At 36.9% G+C, this 16,721-nt stretch overlaps 1 protein-coding gene across 3 annotated transcripts in view; it reads right to left on the reverse strand.

The window, feature by feature from the left end:
* Positions 1–16,721, reverse strand: part of LOC145681306 (uncharacterized protein C11orf42-like) — a 130,239-nt gene that overhangs the window by 98,469 nt on the left and 15,049 nt on the right. For 2 of the 3 annotated variants that reach the window (XM_081752966.1, XM_081752965.1), the window contains exon 2: positions 970–1,104. The exons of the other annotated variant lie outside the window; for it this stretch is intronic. In XM_081752966.1, coding sequence (XP_081609092.1) covers positions 970–1,104 — 135 coding nt within the window. The remainder of the gene's footprint in view (positions 1–969; positions 1,105–16,721) is intronic. 3 annotated transcript variants of the gene reach the window in all.

Below are 16,721 nucleotides of genomic sequence, written 5' to 3' on the forward strand. Positions count from 1 at the left end.
ACTTTTTCATATTATCGGTTCTTGTAAGCCCGTGACAACTTATGTAGCACTAACGAGACCAACTTTTTCACCATATCGATTCTTGTTGGCCGGTGACAAGTTATGTAGCATCAACGAGTCCAATTTTTTCATCTTATCGATTCATGTTAGCCGGTGACAACTTATGTAGTACCAACGAGTCCAACTTTTTCATCTTATCGATTCTTGTTGGCCGGTAAAAACTTATGTATTACTAACGAGTCCAACTTTTTCATCTTATCCATTCTTGTTAGCTGGTGACAACTTATGTATTACTAACGAGTCCAACTTTTTCATCTTATCGATTCTTGTTAGCCGGTGACAACTTATGTAGCACTAACGAGTCCAAAGTTTTTAGCTTATTGATCATAGTTGTGAGCCGGTGACAACTTGTGTAGCAGTAACGTGTCCAACGTTTTTACCGCCGCCGAACGACAGTCGAAAGGTATAACTAACATGTCTGCAATGGAACGAACACTTTTCTGAGAGTCTGCTTTTATGCTTTGTCTGACGAGGTACTCCGAATATGATGTAGATCGGTGCCCAGGAGTCTCATTTTCAAAAGCTGTTATGGGCAACGAAATTTGGAAACCAAAGGCCAATAGTGTGTTCATTCTATATTCCTAGATTGAACGCAATCTTAATGTTTCTTTGTTTGCTGTAGTATCCTAGTTTGAATTCGTATAAAATACGCGAAAAGTCACTCGCGGTTGTGCGTTCTCCATTTCTCACTTATAACGACCTCTTCAACAACCCAGTGCCTCCTGATTGTAAAAGGCCGTTTCTATTTTTCCTTCCATGCCTGCCCCTATTGTTATTGCCGAGGGACATCATCTTACATACGTGAAGGGCTTAGAAGACCTTAGATACCGAAGATCCTAAAATAAAGTTCTTAATCCTAGAATTTGACTTTTTTATATAGTTTTAACTATTTACATATATGGTACGTACTTTAAATTCTGAAGGGAATTCATTCTTCCAAAGTTTCAACAAGTTCTGAGGCACCAACCAGTTTTTGTCCTTCGTTTCCGCCGTCACAATTTGACCCATCTTTCCAATAACTTTGTACACTCTCCCTTCATCTGGCTGAAAAAATAGAATTAATTTTATAAGTTACGAAAATGTGAAAGCTCTTACTTCCAACGATGACTTGCAATAGAAAGTTCATGAAATGTTACTGAAAATATGAATGAAGATAAAATGGAATAAGAGTTTCTATCATTAAGCTCTGCGGTGAAAATTCCAATACCAAATTCACATGGCTATACAGAAATTGGCACAATTTCAGATTGGTGCAACACCTTAGATACCGAATAACCTTGATAAATCAATACGTACTACAGTCAGTCGAATGAAACAAGCATTGGATGTGTTCATGGAAAATCGACTACCATGTTACTTCTATGCGAGTCCACAAGAGATTTGTGCTTTTTTTGGAAGACTGTAATAAATAAGATGCCAATTAACTACATCACAGGTATATTTGAAAGGTGACATGTCAGGAGAGCGTCGTCGAAGACTTGCGCGTTCCGAGATACGTGTGATCGGGCCTCGTAATGCTGAAACCGTCGTCCGGAGTTGTTTGAATGAAAGCGCTCTAGAACTCCTCAGAAGCAGCAATCATTGTACGGTTGCTCATTATAAGGTTCAACACTGACAAGCCAAGATTGTGTGTTGTAGCACCCCATAATTTCATACATCCTGTTTATCAGTTATGACTCTTGACACTGCACACGGGCAAATTGCATTGACTAGGATAGCGTCGCTCACGTATGTGTTATCATTGTATGACAGGTTGAAGCAGGAGTCGTTCGGGAACATAACCCGCTGCCATTTAGCATTCTAGTGTAGCTAGAAGCGTTTGTAGTTCTGGGTTGGTGGAAGCCGACACAAAGATATGTGTGCTGCCAGTCGAGAGTTCAACAGACCTGTAGAGTTGTTGTTTTCGGTCCCGTTACCTTGTTCCAGCATCGATCTAGCTGTATAGTCGATCAGGGGGCATTAGCCAGCCTGCCTTCTCATTGGGTCCTTACACTGCTGCATTCACTGTCTCCTGGCTAAATGAACATTACAAAATCCTGGCTAAATGAACCAAAATATTTTACCAGTAAAATAGTTTAGAATGACCCAGCAGTAGATTGGTGGCACTTGGGCTTGTTTTTTGATCTACTGCGCAAGTGAAACTATTCCGGTTCCTGTTCCGATTACTGTTCCGATTTCTGTTCTGTCCCTTGTTCCGACTCATGTTCCACTTCCTCTTCCGGTTCCCGCAGAGCAGACTACGCAACGAGTAGGTTGTTACGACCCCGTTTCTTGAACCATTATTAAAGACGTCTATTTTTTTATTCACACACAGAGACACAGTTTAAAGGAGCATTTTGTGGCCTATGAGCAAACTGTTCCGACTCAAGTTGGAGTACAAGTTCCGATTCCGAATACACAACACAGGAGGAGCTGCACCCGACTATGAACATAGCAGACTTTTTAAGATTACGCAAGAAAGGCTACGGCACAACAGCAAAAGACTACGCAACACATATTCTAGAAAGGCTATGACTACGTGCAGAAATGAAGAAGTGGCGCCTGAATAACATAGAAAGTACATTCGTTTTACTCGTTCACTCTTCTTCGACGAAAACAGTGAAGCCGAAATTAAAACACACAGAGACACAAACACAAACTCATGGTTCACGGAGCCCTTGGTAGCGCATGCCCAATAAAATTACAGTTCCAATTTAGTAGAAATAATAGGCATGTGCAAAAGCATTACAATTCCGATTCGATAACACAGAAGCAGCACGATTGGTAACGGTGTTTTTGCTGCCTGTTGTGACTATGACGTATAGTGTAAATATTAACTTATAGTTTACGGGGGGGGGGGGTGTTGCCTTTATAACCATTTCAACAGATTTGGATAAAGCTTTGTATATACAGCTTTCCGAAATAATGCATAAAATTCAGTATATAGAGATTTTCGAACATGCTGATTACGAATACCATAATTATTTTTACCTGGGTCTTTTAGTTTACGTGGGATACACCCTTTTTACGACAATTTTAACCGATTTAGATTAAACTCGCTACATGGGGTTTCCGAATATGCTGATTACAACTATCATATTTATATTTACCCATGTCTTTTAGTTTATGTGGGATACACAATTTTTATGACAATTTTAGCCAACTTAGATTAAACTCGGTATATAGGGGTTCTCGAATATGCTGATTATGAATACCATATTTACTTTTACGTAGGTCTTATAGTTTTTGTGGGATACATCCATTTTATGACAATTTTAGCCGATTTGGATGAAACTCGGTACATAGTGGTTTTCGAATAGGCTGATTACGAATATTATATTTATTTTTACCTAGGTCTTTTAGTTTACATGGAATACACCCTTTTATGACAATTTTAACCGATTTAGATTAAAGTCGCTATATAGGAGTTCTCGAATAGGCTGATTACCAATATCATATTTATATTTACCTAGGTGTTTTACCTTATGTGGGATACACCCTTTTTTTTGACAATTTTAACCGATTTAGATTAAACTCGCTATATGGGGTTTCCGAATATGCTGATTACAACTATTATATTTATATTTACCTAGGTCTTTAGTTTAGGTTGGATACACCCTTTTTATAACAATTTTAACCGATTTAGACTAAACTCGGGATATGGGGGTTTTCGAATAGGCTGATTACGAATATCATATTTATATTTACACAGGTCTTTTAGTTTATGAGGGATACATCCTTTTTATGAGAATTTTAACCGATTTAGACTAAACTCGGCATATAGGGGTTTCGCAATATGCTGATTACGAATATCATATTTATATTTACCTAGGTCTTTTATCTTATGTGGGATACACCCTTTTTATGACAATTTTAATCGATTTAGACTAAACTCTGCATATAATGTTTCTCGAATATGTTGATTAGGAATCTCATATCTATAGTTACCTAGGTCTTTTAGTTTATGTGGGATATATAGTTTTTTACAATTTTACCCGATTTAGATTAAACTCGGTACATAGGGTTTTTCAAATATGCTGATTACGAATTTCATATCTATTTTTACGTAGATCTTATAGTTTATGTGGGATACGCCTTTTCTATGACAATTTTAACCGATTTAGATTAAACTCGGCATATAGAGGTGTTCGAATATTCTGGTTACGAATGTCATATTTGGTCTAGGAATTAATTCGTGCGGGTGGACAAGAGATGGCGCAACGAACGGAGCGTCCCACAGTTCCGTGTATCCACACATGTGTTGCAAACCCCTGTCATTGCGTATCGTTCGTAGTATAGGGCAGTGGATTAAAGCGTCAACAACACCAGTTTGTAGTTAAGTGAACATGGCGCAATTTGTGCCTGATAAAGTGTTTTTGCGCGGTGTCCTGTTGCATTACTTTAACATGCAGAAAAGTGCGACTGAAAGTCATCGTATTTTGGTGGAAGTGTATGGTGACCATGCTCTAGCTGAGCGAACGTGTCAGAAGTGGTTTACACGGTTTAGAAGTGGTGATTTCGGCTTGGCAGACCAAGAGCGAGCTGGACAGCCAAAAAATTTCAAGACGAAGAATTGACAGCATTGCTCGAGCAGGATTCGTGTCAAACGCAGGAACAACTTGCAGCAGCATTAGGCGTTGATCAAACAACAGTCTCCAAACGCTTGAAAGCCATGGGAATGATTCAAAAGATGTCACATTGGGTTCCACATGAATTGAAAGACAGAGACGTTGAAAGACGAAAAACCATTTGCGAATTGCTGCTTCAACGACAGAGCAGAAAGGGGTTTCTGCATCGAATTATTACGGGTGATGAGAAGTGGATCCATTACGAGAACCCTAAACGAAAAAAGGCCTGGGTGAAACCAGGTGAACCAGGTCCATCACAACCAAAACGAGATATTCACTGTGCAAAGGTTATGCTGTGGATATGGTGGGATATGAAAGGTGTGGTGTACTATGAGCTGCTGCAACCGGGTGAAACTATGAATGGAGAACGTTATCGACGACAATTAATGCGTTTGAAGCAAGCTCTGGCCAGAACACGACCAGAATGGGAAAACAGACATGATAAACTTATTGTTCAACATGATAACGCTCGCCCACATGTCGCAAAACCGGTCAAAACCTATTTAGAAAATGTCGGATGGGAAGTTTTACCCCACCCACCGTATTCACCAGACGTTGCTCCTTCGGACTACTACTTGTTCGATTGCATGAACAACGATTTGATTGGACAGCGGTTTACTTCTTCAGAAGATATCGAAACATGGGTCTCTGACTGGATCGCTTCCAAGGATGAGGACTTCTTTCGCCACGGAATCCGTACATTGCCTGACAGATGGGCGAAAGTGGTGGCTAGCGATGGACAATATTTTTCTTAAGGTATTTATGTATTTTGTGTTTGTACTACAGCTTCAATGTGTGCGTACCAACCGCACGAATTAATTCCTAGACCAAATATTTACTTTTACGTAGGTCTTATAGTTTATGAAAATGAAAAATGAAATGAAATCTTAAGTTTTACGTCCCACGGTTATGCCGGTTAGGCTAAAGGAGACGGTGATGATGAGAGATGAGTGAAATTGTGGAATGAAGAAAGTGGGAGGAAACGGGAGAACCCTGAGACAACCCACGAGCACGGTGTTTGTCCACCAGAAAGTTCACTTGGCGGAGGCTGGGATCTAACCCGGGACCCCAAGCACCAGAGGTGAACGCTCTACCACTGAGCCACCGCGCCCCTTTATAGTTTATGGTGGATACGCTCTTTTTATGACTATTTTAGCCGATTTAGATTAAATTCGGTATATATGGGTTTTCGAATATGGTGATTATGAATATCATATTTATATTTACATAGATCTTTTAGTTTATGGGGGGAAGACACCCCTTTTATGACAATTTTAGCCGATTTAGAGTAAACTTGGTCTATAGGGGTTTTCGTATATACTGATTACGAATATCATATTTGCTTTACGTAGGTGTTATAGTTTATGTGGGATATATCCTTCTTACGACAATTTTAGCCGTTTTAGATTAAACTCGTTATATAGGGGTTTTCGAACATGCTGATTACGAATACCATATTTATTTTTACGTAGGTCTTAAATAGTGGAAAATTTACCGATCTGTAACATACTTGCTCGAATCATGCCCTGTCTGATCCGAAGTACCCGATAGTCCACTCTCGCACGATACGCCATGACCCACGTACCGTCCAACTATGGAAAATCGAACACCCCGAAACTCGTCCCATTTTATGAGAACTTTTTAGTGGTATGTTCGTTCCCTTTTATGATTACTTTTTGGGGGGTGTATTGTTCTCTTTTATGAGCACTTTTTTCAACCCCAATTTTAACATAGCAGAAATTACATAAGACTATGTAACATAGCAAAGACTAGCAACATAATAAGATGGTGTAATCGTTCCCTTTTATGAGTCCATTTTAAGGTTGTATTCGTTCTCTTTTATGAGCACTTTTTTCAACCCCTATTATAACATAGCAGAAATCGCACAGAAACTACGAACATGGGAGATCGATAAAAGAAAATGAACACATCTTCCAACCGCCTGTTTAACATAGCACATATTACATAAGACTATGTAACATAGCAGAGGTAATAAAAGAGTTTGGATTATTTTCCAACCCCTATTTTAACATAGCAGAAGATACATAATACTATGTAACATATCAGATCGATAAATGACAATGAACGCATCTTCCAACAGCCTGTTTAACTAAGCACATATTACATAAGACTATGTAACATAACAGAGTTAATAAAAGAATATGGCTTATTTTTCAACCCCTATTTTAACATAAGACTACGAACATACCAACTATGTAACATAGCAGAGCTAATAAGAGATTGCTTATGTTTTCACCCCTATTTTAACATAGTAGAAATTGCGCAGAGACTACGAACGCATATTTTAACAGCACTCCTATGTAATAAGGGGGTGCATCCGTTCCCTTTTATCAACCTCTGTACTGAATGTCCCAAAAGTACTGACCATCGTGGTCAAAGGTCAAATACTTAAACCCGAATAACTCGTAAACGAAGAAACATATTGAGGTGCTGTATCCACATGTAGTAATAGGTCATCAACTACTACATATCCCAAAAGTACTGACCATCGAGGTCAAAGGTTCAAATCCGAATAACTCGTAAGCGGTGCAACGTATTGAGGCGCTGTTTCCACATTTAGTGATAGGTCATCAACTACTACATATCCCAAAAGCACTGACCATCGACGTCAAAGGTTTAAATTCGAATAACTCGTAAACGGAGAAACGTATTGAGGTGCTGTTTCCATATTTAATATTAGGTCATCAGATACTACATGTCCCGAATGTACTGACCATCGAGCTTAAAGGTCAAATACTTAAATTCGAATAATTCGTAAACGGAGCAACGTATTGAGGTGTTGTTTCCACATTTAGTAACAGGTCATCAACTGCTACATGTTAAAAAGTACTGGCCATCGAGGTCAAAGGTCAAATATTTAAACACGAATAACCCTTAAACAAAGCCACATATTGAGGTGCTGTTTCCACATTTAGTAACAGGTTATCAACTACTATATTTACCAAAAGTACTTACTATCAAGGTCAAAGGTCAAATACTTAAACTCGAATAACTCGTAAACGGTGCGACGGAGGAATTTGTGTGTCCTATTCATTTTTTTGTACCAACCAGAAAAAAGTTAGGAGGATTAACTTTGAGTGGCTTATTTACTTTTGTATTAACGAAAAAATCAAAGAAACGCAATTTTAACTAGCTCAGAATTTTTTGTACCTTTTTTGGATTATTCAAATGAACAAAAAAATGAATTTGGATGGGGTATTTATTTTTGTACTAACGAGAAAGAAAGCAAAGATATGCCAGTTTAACTAGCTGAGAATTTTATATCATCTTGTAGTATTTAATCAAACGAAAGGATACATTTGAGTGACCTATTGAATTTTCTAGCAACGAGAAATTCCATTTTAACTAGCTCAGAATTTATGTACCTTTTTGTGCTAACCTAAAAAAGGCGAAGGTCCATTTTAACTAGCTGAGAATTTTATGTCTTCTTGTACTATTTAAATAAATGGAGGAATATATTTGATTGTTCTATTCAATTTTGTACCAACGAGAAATGCCATTTTTAACTAGACCATGTGGTACTATTTAAACAAACAAAGGGGTAAATTTGAGTGACCTATTCAATTTTGTACAAACGAGAAATGCCATTTTAACTAGCTGAGTATTTTAAACCATTTTGTAGTATTTAAATAAACAAACGGATAAATTTGCACTAACCAGAAAAAGCGAAAAGAACTCAGAATTTATATATAACTTTTGTACTGCTCAAATAAATGAACGCAAAATTTTAGGTGTCCTACTTTTATACCAAAGAGAAAAAATGACCGTCCATTTTAACTAGCTGAGTATTTTATACAATTTTGTACTACTTAAATAAAGAAAGGAATAAATTTGTACTAACCAGAAAGAACCATTTTAACTGGCTCAGAAGTTCAATACCATTTTGTACTAGTTAAACAAACGAAGGGATAACTTTTGAGTGAGCTTTTCAATTTTGTAGCAAGAAGAAAAAAGCGAAGAAAGACCATTTTTAACTAACTCTGAATTTTATATCATTTTGTAATACTCAAATAAACGAAGAAATAAATTTGGATGGAGTATTTAGTTTTGTACGAACCAGAAAAAAGTGAAGAATGAATAAAATTTGAATGGACTATTTCCTTATGTACCAACTATAAAAAGTGAAGGGTTATTATAGCTTTTGTATTATTCATATAAACGAAGGAATAAATTTTTCCTTACCAGCAAAGGAGAAGGTTCATTTTAATTAACTCAGCATTTTATACTTTTTTGTACCATTAAAAAACAGGATAATTTGAGTAGTCTATTTTATTTTTGTAAGCATCAGAAGAAAAGCAAAGAAGAACTATTTTAACTATTTCGGCATTTTATACCTTATTGTGCCATTTAAAGAAATGAATAAACAAATACGGGTGTCCTATTTCCTTTTGTGCCAACGAGAAGAAACCGAGGAAGGACCATTTTTAACTGGCTTAGAATTTTATACTTTTGTAATATTTAAACAAAGGGTTAAATTTCTGTGATCTATTTAGTTTCGTACCAACCAGAAAAAAGATAAACAAATAAACAAAGGAATAAATTTGTACTAACCAGGAAAAGTGAAGAAAGACCATTTTAACTGGCTCAGCATGTTATTCCATTTTTGTATTATTTAAACAAACGATCGGATAACTTTCGAGTGAGGTTTTCAATTTTGCAACAAGAAGAAAAAACAAAGGACCATTTTAACTAACTCAGAATCTTATATAATTTTGTAATACTCAAATAAACAAAGAAATAAATTTGCATGGAGTATATAGTTTTGTACCAAAAAGAAAAAGAATACAATCAAGTAAACAAAGGAATAAATTTCTACTGACCTGAAAAGGCGAAGAAGGATAATTTTAACTAACTCAGCATTTTATACCTTTTTGTGCTATTCAGATAATCAAAAGAATAAATTTTGGATGAAACTCGGTATATAATGGTTTTCGAACATGTTAAATACGAATATCATTTACTTTTACCTAGGCCATACTGTTTATGGGTGATACATGCTTTTATGAATATTTTATTTTTTAACCTTTTACGACCACTTTAATCATTCTCTAAATATCATGCAACATTTACCCGTATTGGTGTGAAAAAGTCTATAGCAACATGGTAGAGCAGAAATTAAAAATAAAGGATGCGGTGGCTCGGTGGTTCGCTCTCACCTCGCGTGTGGTGGATAAACCGTCTATTTAGCTTATTCGACATAATCGTGGGGCTTAAAACTTTATCTCACTGGGTCACGCACACAGACACACATGGTTTACGGATCACTTTGAGACGTATGTGCAGCTCCAATTTCGGTTACAGTGCCAGTTCCGGTTCCAATTACACATGACCAGACGGTGAACACATTTAACATAATAAAAATTATGACAGACTATTACTAAAAGCTACTAGCACACTTTTTATACCGTATGTAACATTGCAGAGCTAATAAAAGAGAATTATTTTCTTTACACCTTTGAACACCTATGTAACATAGCAAAAAAAAACAACCATTTTACTCCTTACATGTAGCTATATAAGGCTATAGCATATTTTTGCAATTCATATTTACCATACCCGTGGCCACAAACTTTTTCCAGGATTTCTGCTACAACAGGAGAACTGTAATTTGTATTCTGCACGTGGACAGAGGACACTCATAATTTTGATTTAATCAATTTCGTAGCGCTCAACAAGATGATATGACTCTTATGCATAGTTTTTGAGGTACTGCGCGGATCATACCCTCATTCTGCAGTTTAAGACTATCGTATTTGGAACTACTTCAGCGTCTCGGACGAAATACAGGGCGGATTCAAAGCCTCTTTCAATAGAACCCTCCCTGGTTTTCCTATCACCGTATTTTCTAGCATTAATACAACATTCTAGAGCCAGTCCTCCTGTTACGAAGCAAAGTTAACCCACACGTGGAAACAAAATAGCATCTGCCATACTCCCCGGACATTGCACGTGTCCCATTCCTTGGAAACGCCAGTTCAAATACTTTCTTCGCGATGGAATTCATGGCCTTCCAGAACGCTAACAGAAGGTCGTCGATGCTGATGGGAATCAGTTTTTATATCATAGGTGACATATCAATGTTCCAATGGTAAACTTGAGGTCAAATATTTGTTTGAATATAACTCGAAGTTCGTATATTTTGTGAACCGTTCTACATATTTAAAATTTAAGTTTAGTTTTAATACTAGGTCGGCAGATAGATTATATAGAAAAATGGTGAGCTCGAGGTCAAAATGGGAAACCATTTGATATATTTAGGTGATTTGCAAAAGCGGTTAGCTGGAGGTCAAAATAGGATTTCAAAATTTCAATGACAATTGCAGAGTCAGAATTAGCCTTACAGGTAGCATTGGCAAGGTGAACCTCATCGGAGGAACCGGAACAGGACTTAAATGTACAGGAATTATATTTGGATGGACACACGTTTAAAATTCGCTGTCATTATAAAAGTTTACTGCAGATAATAAAAGACAATTGTTTATTGCGTTGGTCCCGGCAGTTATAGAAGTTCCAGGTACGCGTGTGTTACCAACTTCTGAACAGAAAATACTTCAAAATATGTTCACCGTCTGCTCATTTGTAATTGGAACCGGAACTGGCACTGGCACTGTAGTCTTTTTTCCACACCAATACGGGTAAATGTTGTATGTTACTTAGGGAATAAAAATAGGTCATAGTCTTTTATAAAGTCACAAAACCCCCGTCGCCAATGTTATACTCGTTCTTCAATCTTGGTGGTCTGCTGTTGTGTGTAATTGGAATCGGAACTCTACTTTTTCTGTGCATAACTGTAACTTCTACTAAATTGGAACCGAAATTGGAATTGTAATTGTGTTGAGCATACACTACCAAGGGTAGTGATGGGTAAATTCCCGGGAAGATATTTTCGGGAATATTCCCTGGGAATATTCCCGGGAAGATTCCCAAAATGGGAATTTATCCGGGAATTTGTGCACAATCAGAAAGAAAATGGCATTATATCCCTATATTATGATTTCAAAGTTGAATTAATTTTTATATCACAGCATAAAATGAAATCTGAGTCTTACGTCCCACGATTATGCCGGTTAGGCTAAAGGAGACGGTGATGATGAGTAATGAATGAAATGGCGGAATGAAGAAAGTGGGAGGAAACGGGAGAACCTCGAGGAAATCCACGCACACGGTGTTTGTCCACCACAAGGTTCACTTGGCGGGGGCTGGCATCGAACCCGGGACCCCAAGCACCAGAGCTGAACGCTCTACCACAGAGCCACCGCGGTCCCCCATATATATCACGGCATATTATTACTGTTGTCCACAGAGAATTCTTTAAAATCTATATATTCTGAACGTTACTATGTTACTTTATTAACACTTTAAATATTATATTTAGAGAGTACGCATAAATGTATATTTATTTACAATATGTTCTACCAATTAAATATGTGTGAAAAAATTATATAGTAATAGTTTAAATTTATATGTAAAAGGATTTGCTCAATTTGACTCTATTAATGATATTATAAACACATTAAATTTATAAATGTTATAAACCAGTTAGATTGGGTAAATGCTAGAAGATACATGTGTCACCAATTTATCAACATTTGCGTATACATATTTATGTTCACAAAATTTGCAAGATACTTACTTATCTTTATATTTTAGCACATAACATTGCCATACACGACCTTTCATTCTACCTATTTCTCGACATTCCATACGTTAATTCATATGTAAAAGAAGTCCGAGTACCTCTTCAGAAATTCGAGTCAGAGAGAGGAAACAGACCAATATCTATTACTAATAGTACTTCAGGGTTCAGGGTTTATTAATAGTACTTCATCTCTATTTCTACATGATTCTAAATTACTTTACAAACTGGTTCCTTTTCATCAATTGTAAATTTGTAATTTGCTAATTTTGGCTGTTCTTTAGCATTGGGGGCCAGCTTTTGCACCTACCTTTTTTTTTTTTTTGCGATATTCTATTCCGATGCGGTTGTTTTATGGTTTCATACGTTAAATTACGAGGGGCATTCAATAAGAGACAAATTGCTATAGCTCAATAAAGATTTATTTCAATCTTTCAAAACTAAGGCTATTTTTCAATATAATCCCCCTTTACAGTTATGCATTTGTCCCATCTTTCTTGCAGCTTCCTAATTCCCTTGGCGAAGAAATTTTTCGATTTACCCCGAAGCCACCTTTGCACCGCTGCCTTAACTTCCTCATTGTTAGCAAATCTTTTTCCACGTAGGGCGTCTTTGAGTGGTCCAAACAGGTAAAAATCAGATGGGGCGAGGTCTGGGCTGTAGGCAGGATGAGGTAAGACCTCCCAATTCTTGAAGCTTATCTCGGGTCAGCTGGGCTGTATGAGGGCGGGCGTTATCGTGCTGAAGAATGACTCCTTTTGACAAGAGTCCACGGCGTTTGCTCCTGATAGCTGGTTTAACTTTGTGTTCTAGCATCTCAGAATAGTATAGGCTATTGATAGTTCGCTGATCTTCAAGAAAATCGCAATAGATTGGACCCTGTGAGTCCCAAAAGATGGTCAGCAGCATTTTACCAGCGGAAGGTTTAACCTTGAATTTTTTGCGAAATGGAGAGCTAGTGTGTTTTCACTCCATACTCTGCCTTTTGGTCTCAGGGTCGTAGTAATGGATCCAGGCCTCGTCGCAAGTAACTATTCTTTCAAAAAAAAAAAAAAAAGCGTCTCCTTCAATCAAACTTCGATGCGTTAAGGCTTGACAAATGGAAAGCCTTGATTCTTTATGAGCGTCAGTAAGCTGTCTGGGAACCCATCTGGCACACGTTTTTCTGTACTTTAAAATGTTCCTAATGACATTGTGAACAGTTCCAACACTTACTTGAACTTCCTCAGCTATCATTTCAACAGTAATTCTTCTGTTATCACGAATAAGTCCGTCAATCCTCGATTCCAACGAAGAACCAGAAACTTCCACTGGACGTCCACATCGGGGTTCATCACCTACACTTGTTCGGCTACTTTTAAATCGATCAACCCACTTGTAAACATTCGCACGGTTCATACAACTGTTACCGTACTGTCTCAACATTCGAGAAAAAAATTCACTTGGTTTTACACCTTCTGCGACTAAAAACCTAATGACTGAGCGCTGTTCTTCTAAGGTGCAATCTTCTAGAGGACTTGCCATGATGAATTGTTATTTTTTGAAATTATGTTGACATAAAATTACGAAACAGCAGATCAGAGCATATCCCAAGGTTGCCAGCTAACACCCCTGAAACAAAAAAAAAAAAAAGATTAGTGTTAAAAATATAGACTTTCTTTACTTATTGAATGATCCTCGTACGTTACCAACATTAAATTCAGACAGCATTGCAGAGCGAGCGTTAGCGAATGAAGGCGGATTAGAGCCCCGCATGGCACGTTGTTTTCTATCTTCGTTACCAAAAATTCACTTTCTTTTCTCACATAAATCACTTCCACTTACCTTTCCGTTCTGCATAAATCCCCTACTGCCTTAAAAAAGATATGTTCGATACTTTCTTGACTACTTGAACATCACTATCAACTCATTTCTTCCGTAAATCATCCTACTTTTTGCTAGTTTTGGCCTCCAATACTAAACAATTACCCTACTTTTTAGTGAAAATGGAAATGGAACTTAAAAAATCATATTATTAGTTATATAAAGCACCGTCAAATAATTTTAATTTTTTTAACCTCCAAATTCTTTAAAACCTAGTAGTAAATGATAACATATTGAAATAAAGTGATTAATCATATGGTTCTTATAATTTGGAAGATAAAGTAAAGAAATGGAAATAAATTCCTTCCCGGGAATTTATAGGCCAGGGAAAAACCGGGAATATTCCCATTTTTAAAGTTCCTCTCCACCGGGAATATTCCCACTGCCCATCACTAACCAAGGGCTCCGTGCACCATGTGTATCTGTGTGTATGAGCCGAAATGCAATTTTCGAGTTTTACGTCTCACAAATATGTCGAATAGGCTAAATAAGGCGACTTGCGAGGTGAGGGCGAACCACTGGACTACCGCAGCTGTTATTTTTAATCTATGCTCTATCATGTTGCCATAGCCATTGTATGTTATTCAGAGAATGATAAAAGTGGTCGTAAAAAGTTACAAAAATAAAATTGTCATAAAAGCGTGTATCACCCATAAATAGTAAGGCATAGGTAAAAGTAAATACGGTATTCTTAATCAGCATGTTCGAAAACCCCAATATACCAAGTTTTGATCTAAATGGGGTAAAATTGTGAGAGAAAGGGTGTATCTCACATAAACTACAAGACCTGTGTAAAAATAAACATGGTATTCGTAATCAGCATGTTCGAAAACCCTTATATACCGAGCTTCAACTAAATCGGGTAAAATTGTCATAGAAAGGGCGTATCCCACATAAACTATAAGACCTACGTAAAAATAAACATGATATTGTTAATCAGCATGTTCGAAAACCCTTATATACCGAGTTTCAGCTAAATCGGCTAAAATTGTCATAAAAAGGGCATATCTCACATAAACGAAAAGACCTACGCAAAAATAAATATGGTATTTGTAATCAGCATGTTCGAAAAGCTCTATATACTGAATTTTATGCAAATTGGTTTACTTCGGAAAGCTGTATATACAGAGTTTTATCTAAATCGATTATAATTGTTATAAAAGACCGTGCTCTCCATAAACTATAAGTTAATATCTACACCATGGTGGAAAGACTACAAGGTGGTTGCAATGCAGTGCTACATTCTTGTCGCTCTGGCGCATGACGTCATCTTGGTTGCAGACGTGGCCAACTAGTCAGATGTACTTTTGACAAGCGCTTGCTCGCAAAGTTCTCTTCTATTTATAGTTATTTTCAACGAAGTAAAAATTTTAGCACAAACAATAATTATATGAACGTAATGTAATCAATGCTTAAGCTAACTGAATTCAAAAGAAGATATTTACAATAGCAAAAGAAACAGCAATATCAGTTCATATTAAACACCTTTGAAGCTTGAACAAGCCAATATAGCTCACTACATTTTCTGCTTTTCCTTTCTTTTCTTTCTGTCTCTTTCTTTTTTAAAGATATGAAGTAACACACTCGAGTATGTATAGGCCTGAATCATCTATAACATAGTGCGTCGTTAATGCATTTCATTATTATGAATTTATGTATGCTCAAGTATATTTTCGTAACACATTGATCGGTTTTGATTTACTATTATTTATTATTTTGCTTAAAAGACAATTGTTTACTGATGATCCCATATAAATTTTGAGAATATCTCAAGGGAGAATTCATGGTTTTCGTAAACAGAAATGCACAAAAGTATATTTTCGTTATGCTTGGACAGTTTTTTAAAAAAGAGGTTGCTCCCACGTAAGTTTCATCAGAATCATGGGGATCATGGCTCATAGCGTGTTGTTTTTATCCTATTTGTAAATTTTAGGAAAGAGCAGTATTTCCTTGAATTTTATTGTGAGTTTGCACCACTGAAGATACGGTAGATTGACAGACAATTGCATTACAGATGGCAGCACCAGATAAGTTGTGTTGTAGGTGGCAGCACTTCCCAGATTTGTTTCATTTGGAGGGATAGACAGTGATTGTAAGCTAATGTTTGAAGTATGGACGTTATTTTCGTGCTTTTGTTAGTGTTTTCGACGCCAAATCAGTTATCAGAATAGACTAGTGTGTTTTAGTTTTTATTAATTTCCTTGTGAACACTTTCAGAAAATGAGTCGAAAGTATTTGACACACAAAGAAGTAGAAGACTTGCTTCTTGATCCTGGTTCCTTCGAAAATGAAGATTTAGAGGGCGATTCTCCAATTGACACTTGCGAATTACCTCCTGATAATGTAGACTCACTTTTTGATATTGAGGAGGGTGACGATGAAGAATTAGTTGATACAGCTCCGCGCGAGGTACCTGGTTTTGTTGAGATTCATACCTCGGGCGGCACTCAGTTTAGTAGTGACGAAACTGAAAGTGTTTCAAACGGTCCAGAAGTTCCTCACAAGAAGCAAAAACAAGTTCGTATAAAAGTCGC

Source organism: Thermobia domestica, chromosome 3 (genome assembly GCF_964235325.1).
Source record: "Thermobia domestica chromosome 3, izTheDome1.hap1.1, whole genome shotgun sequence".
NCBI lineage: Eukaryota > Metazoa > Arthropoda > Insecta > Zygentoma > Lepismatidae > Thermobia > Thermobia domestica.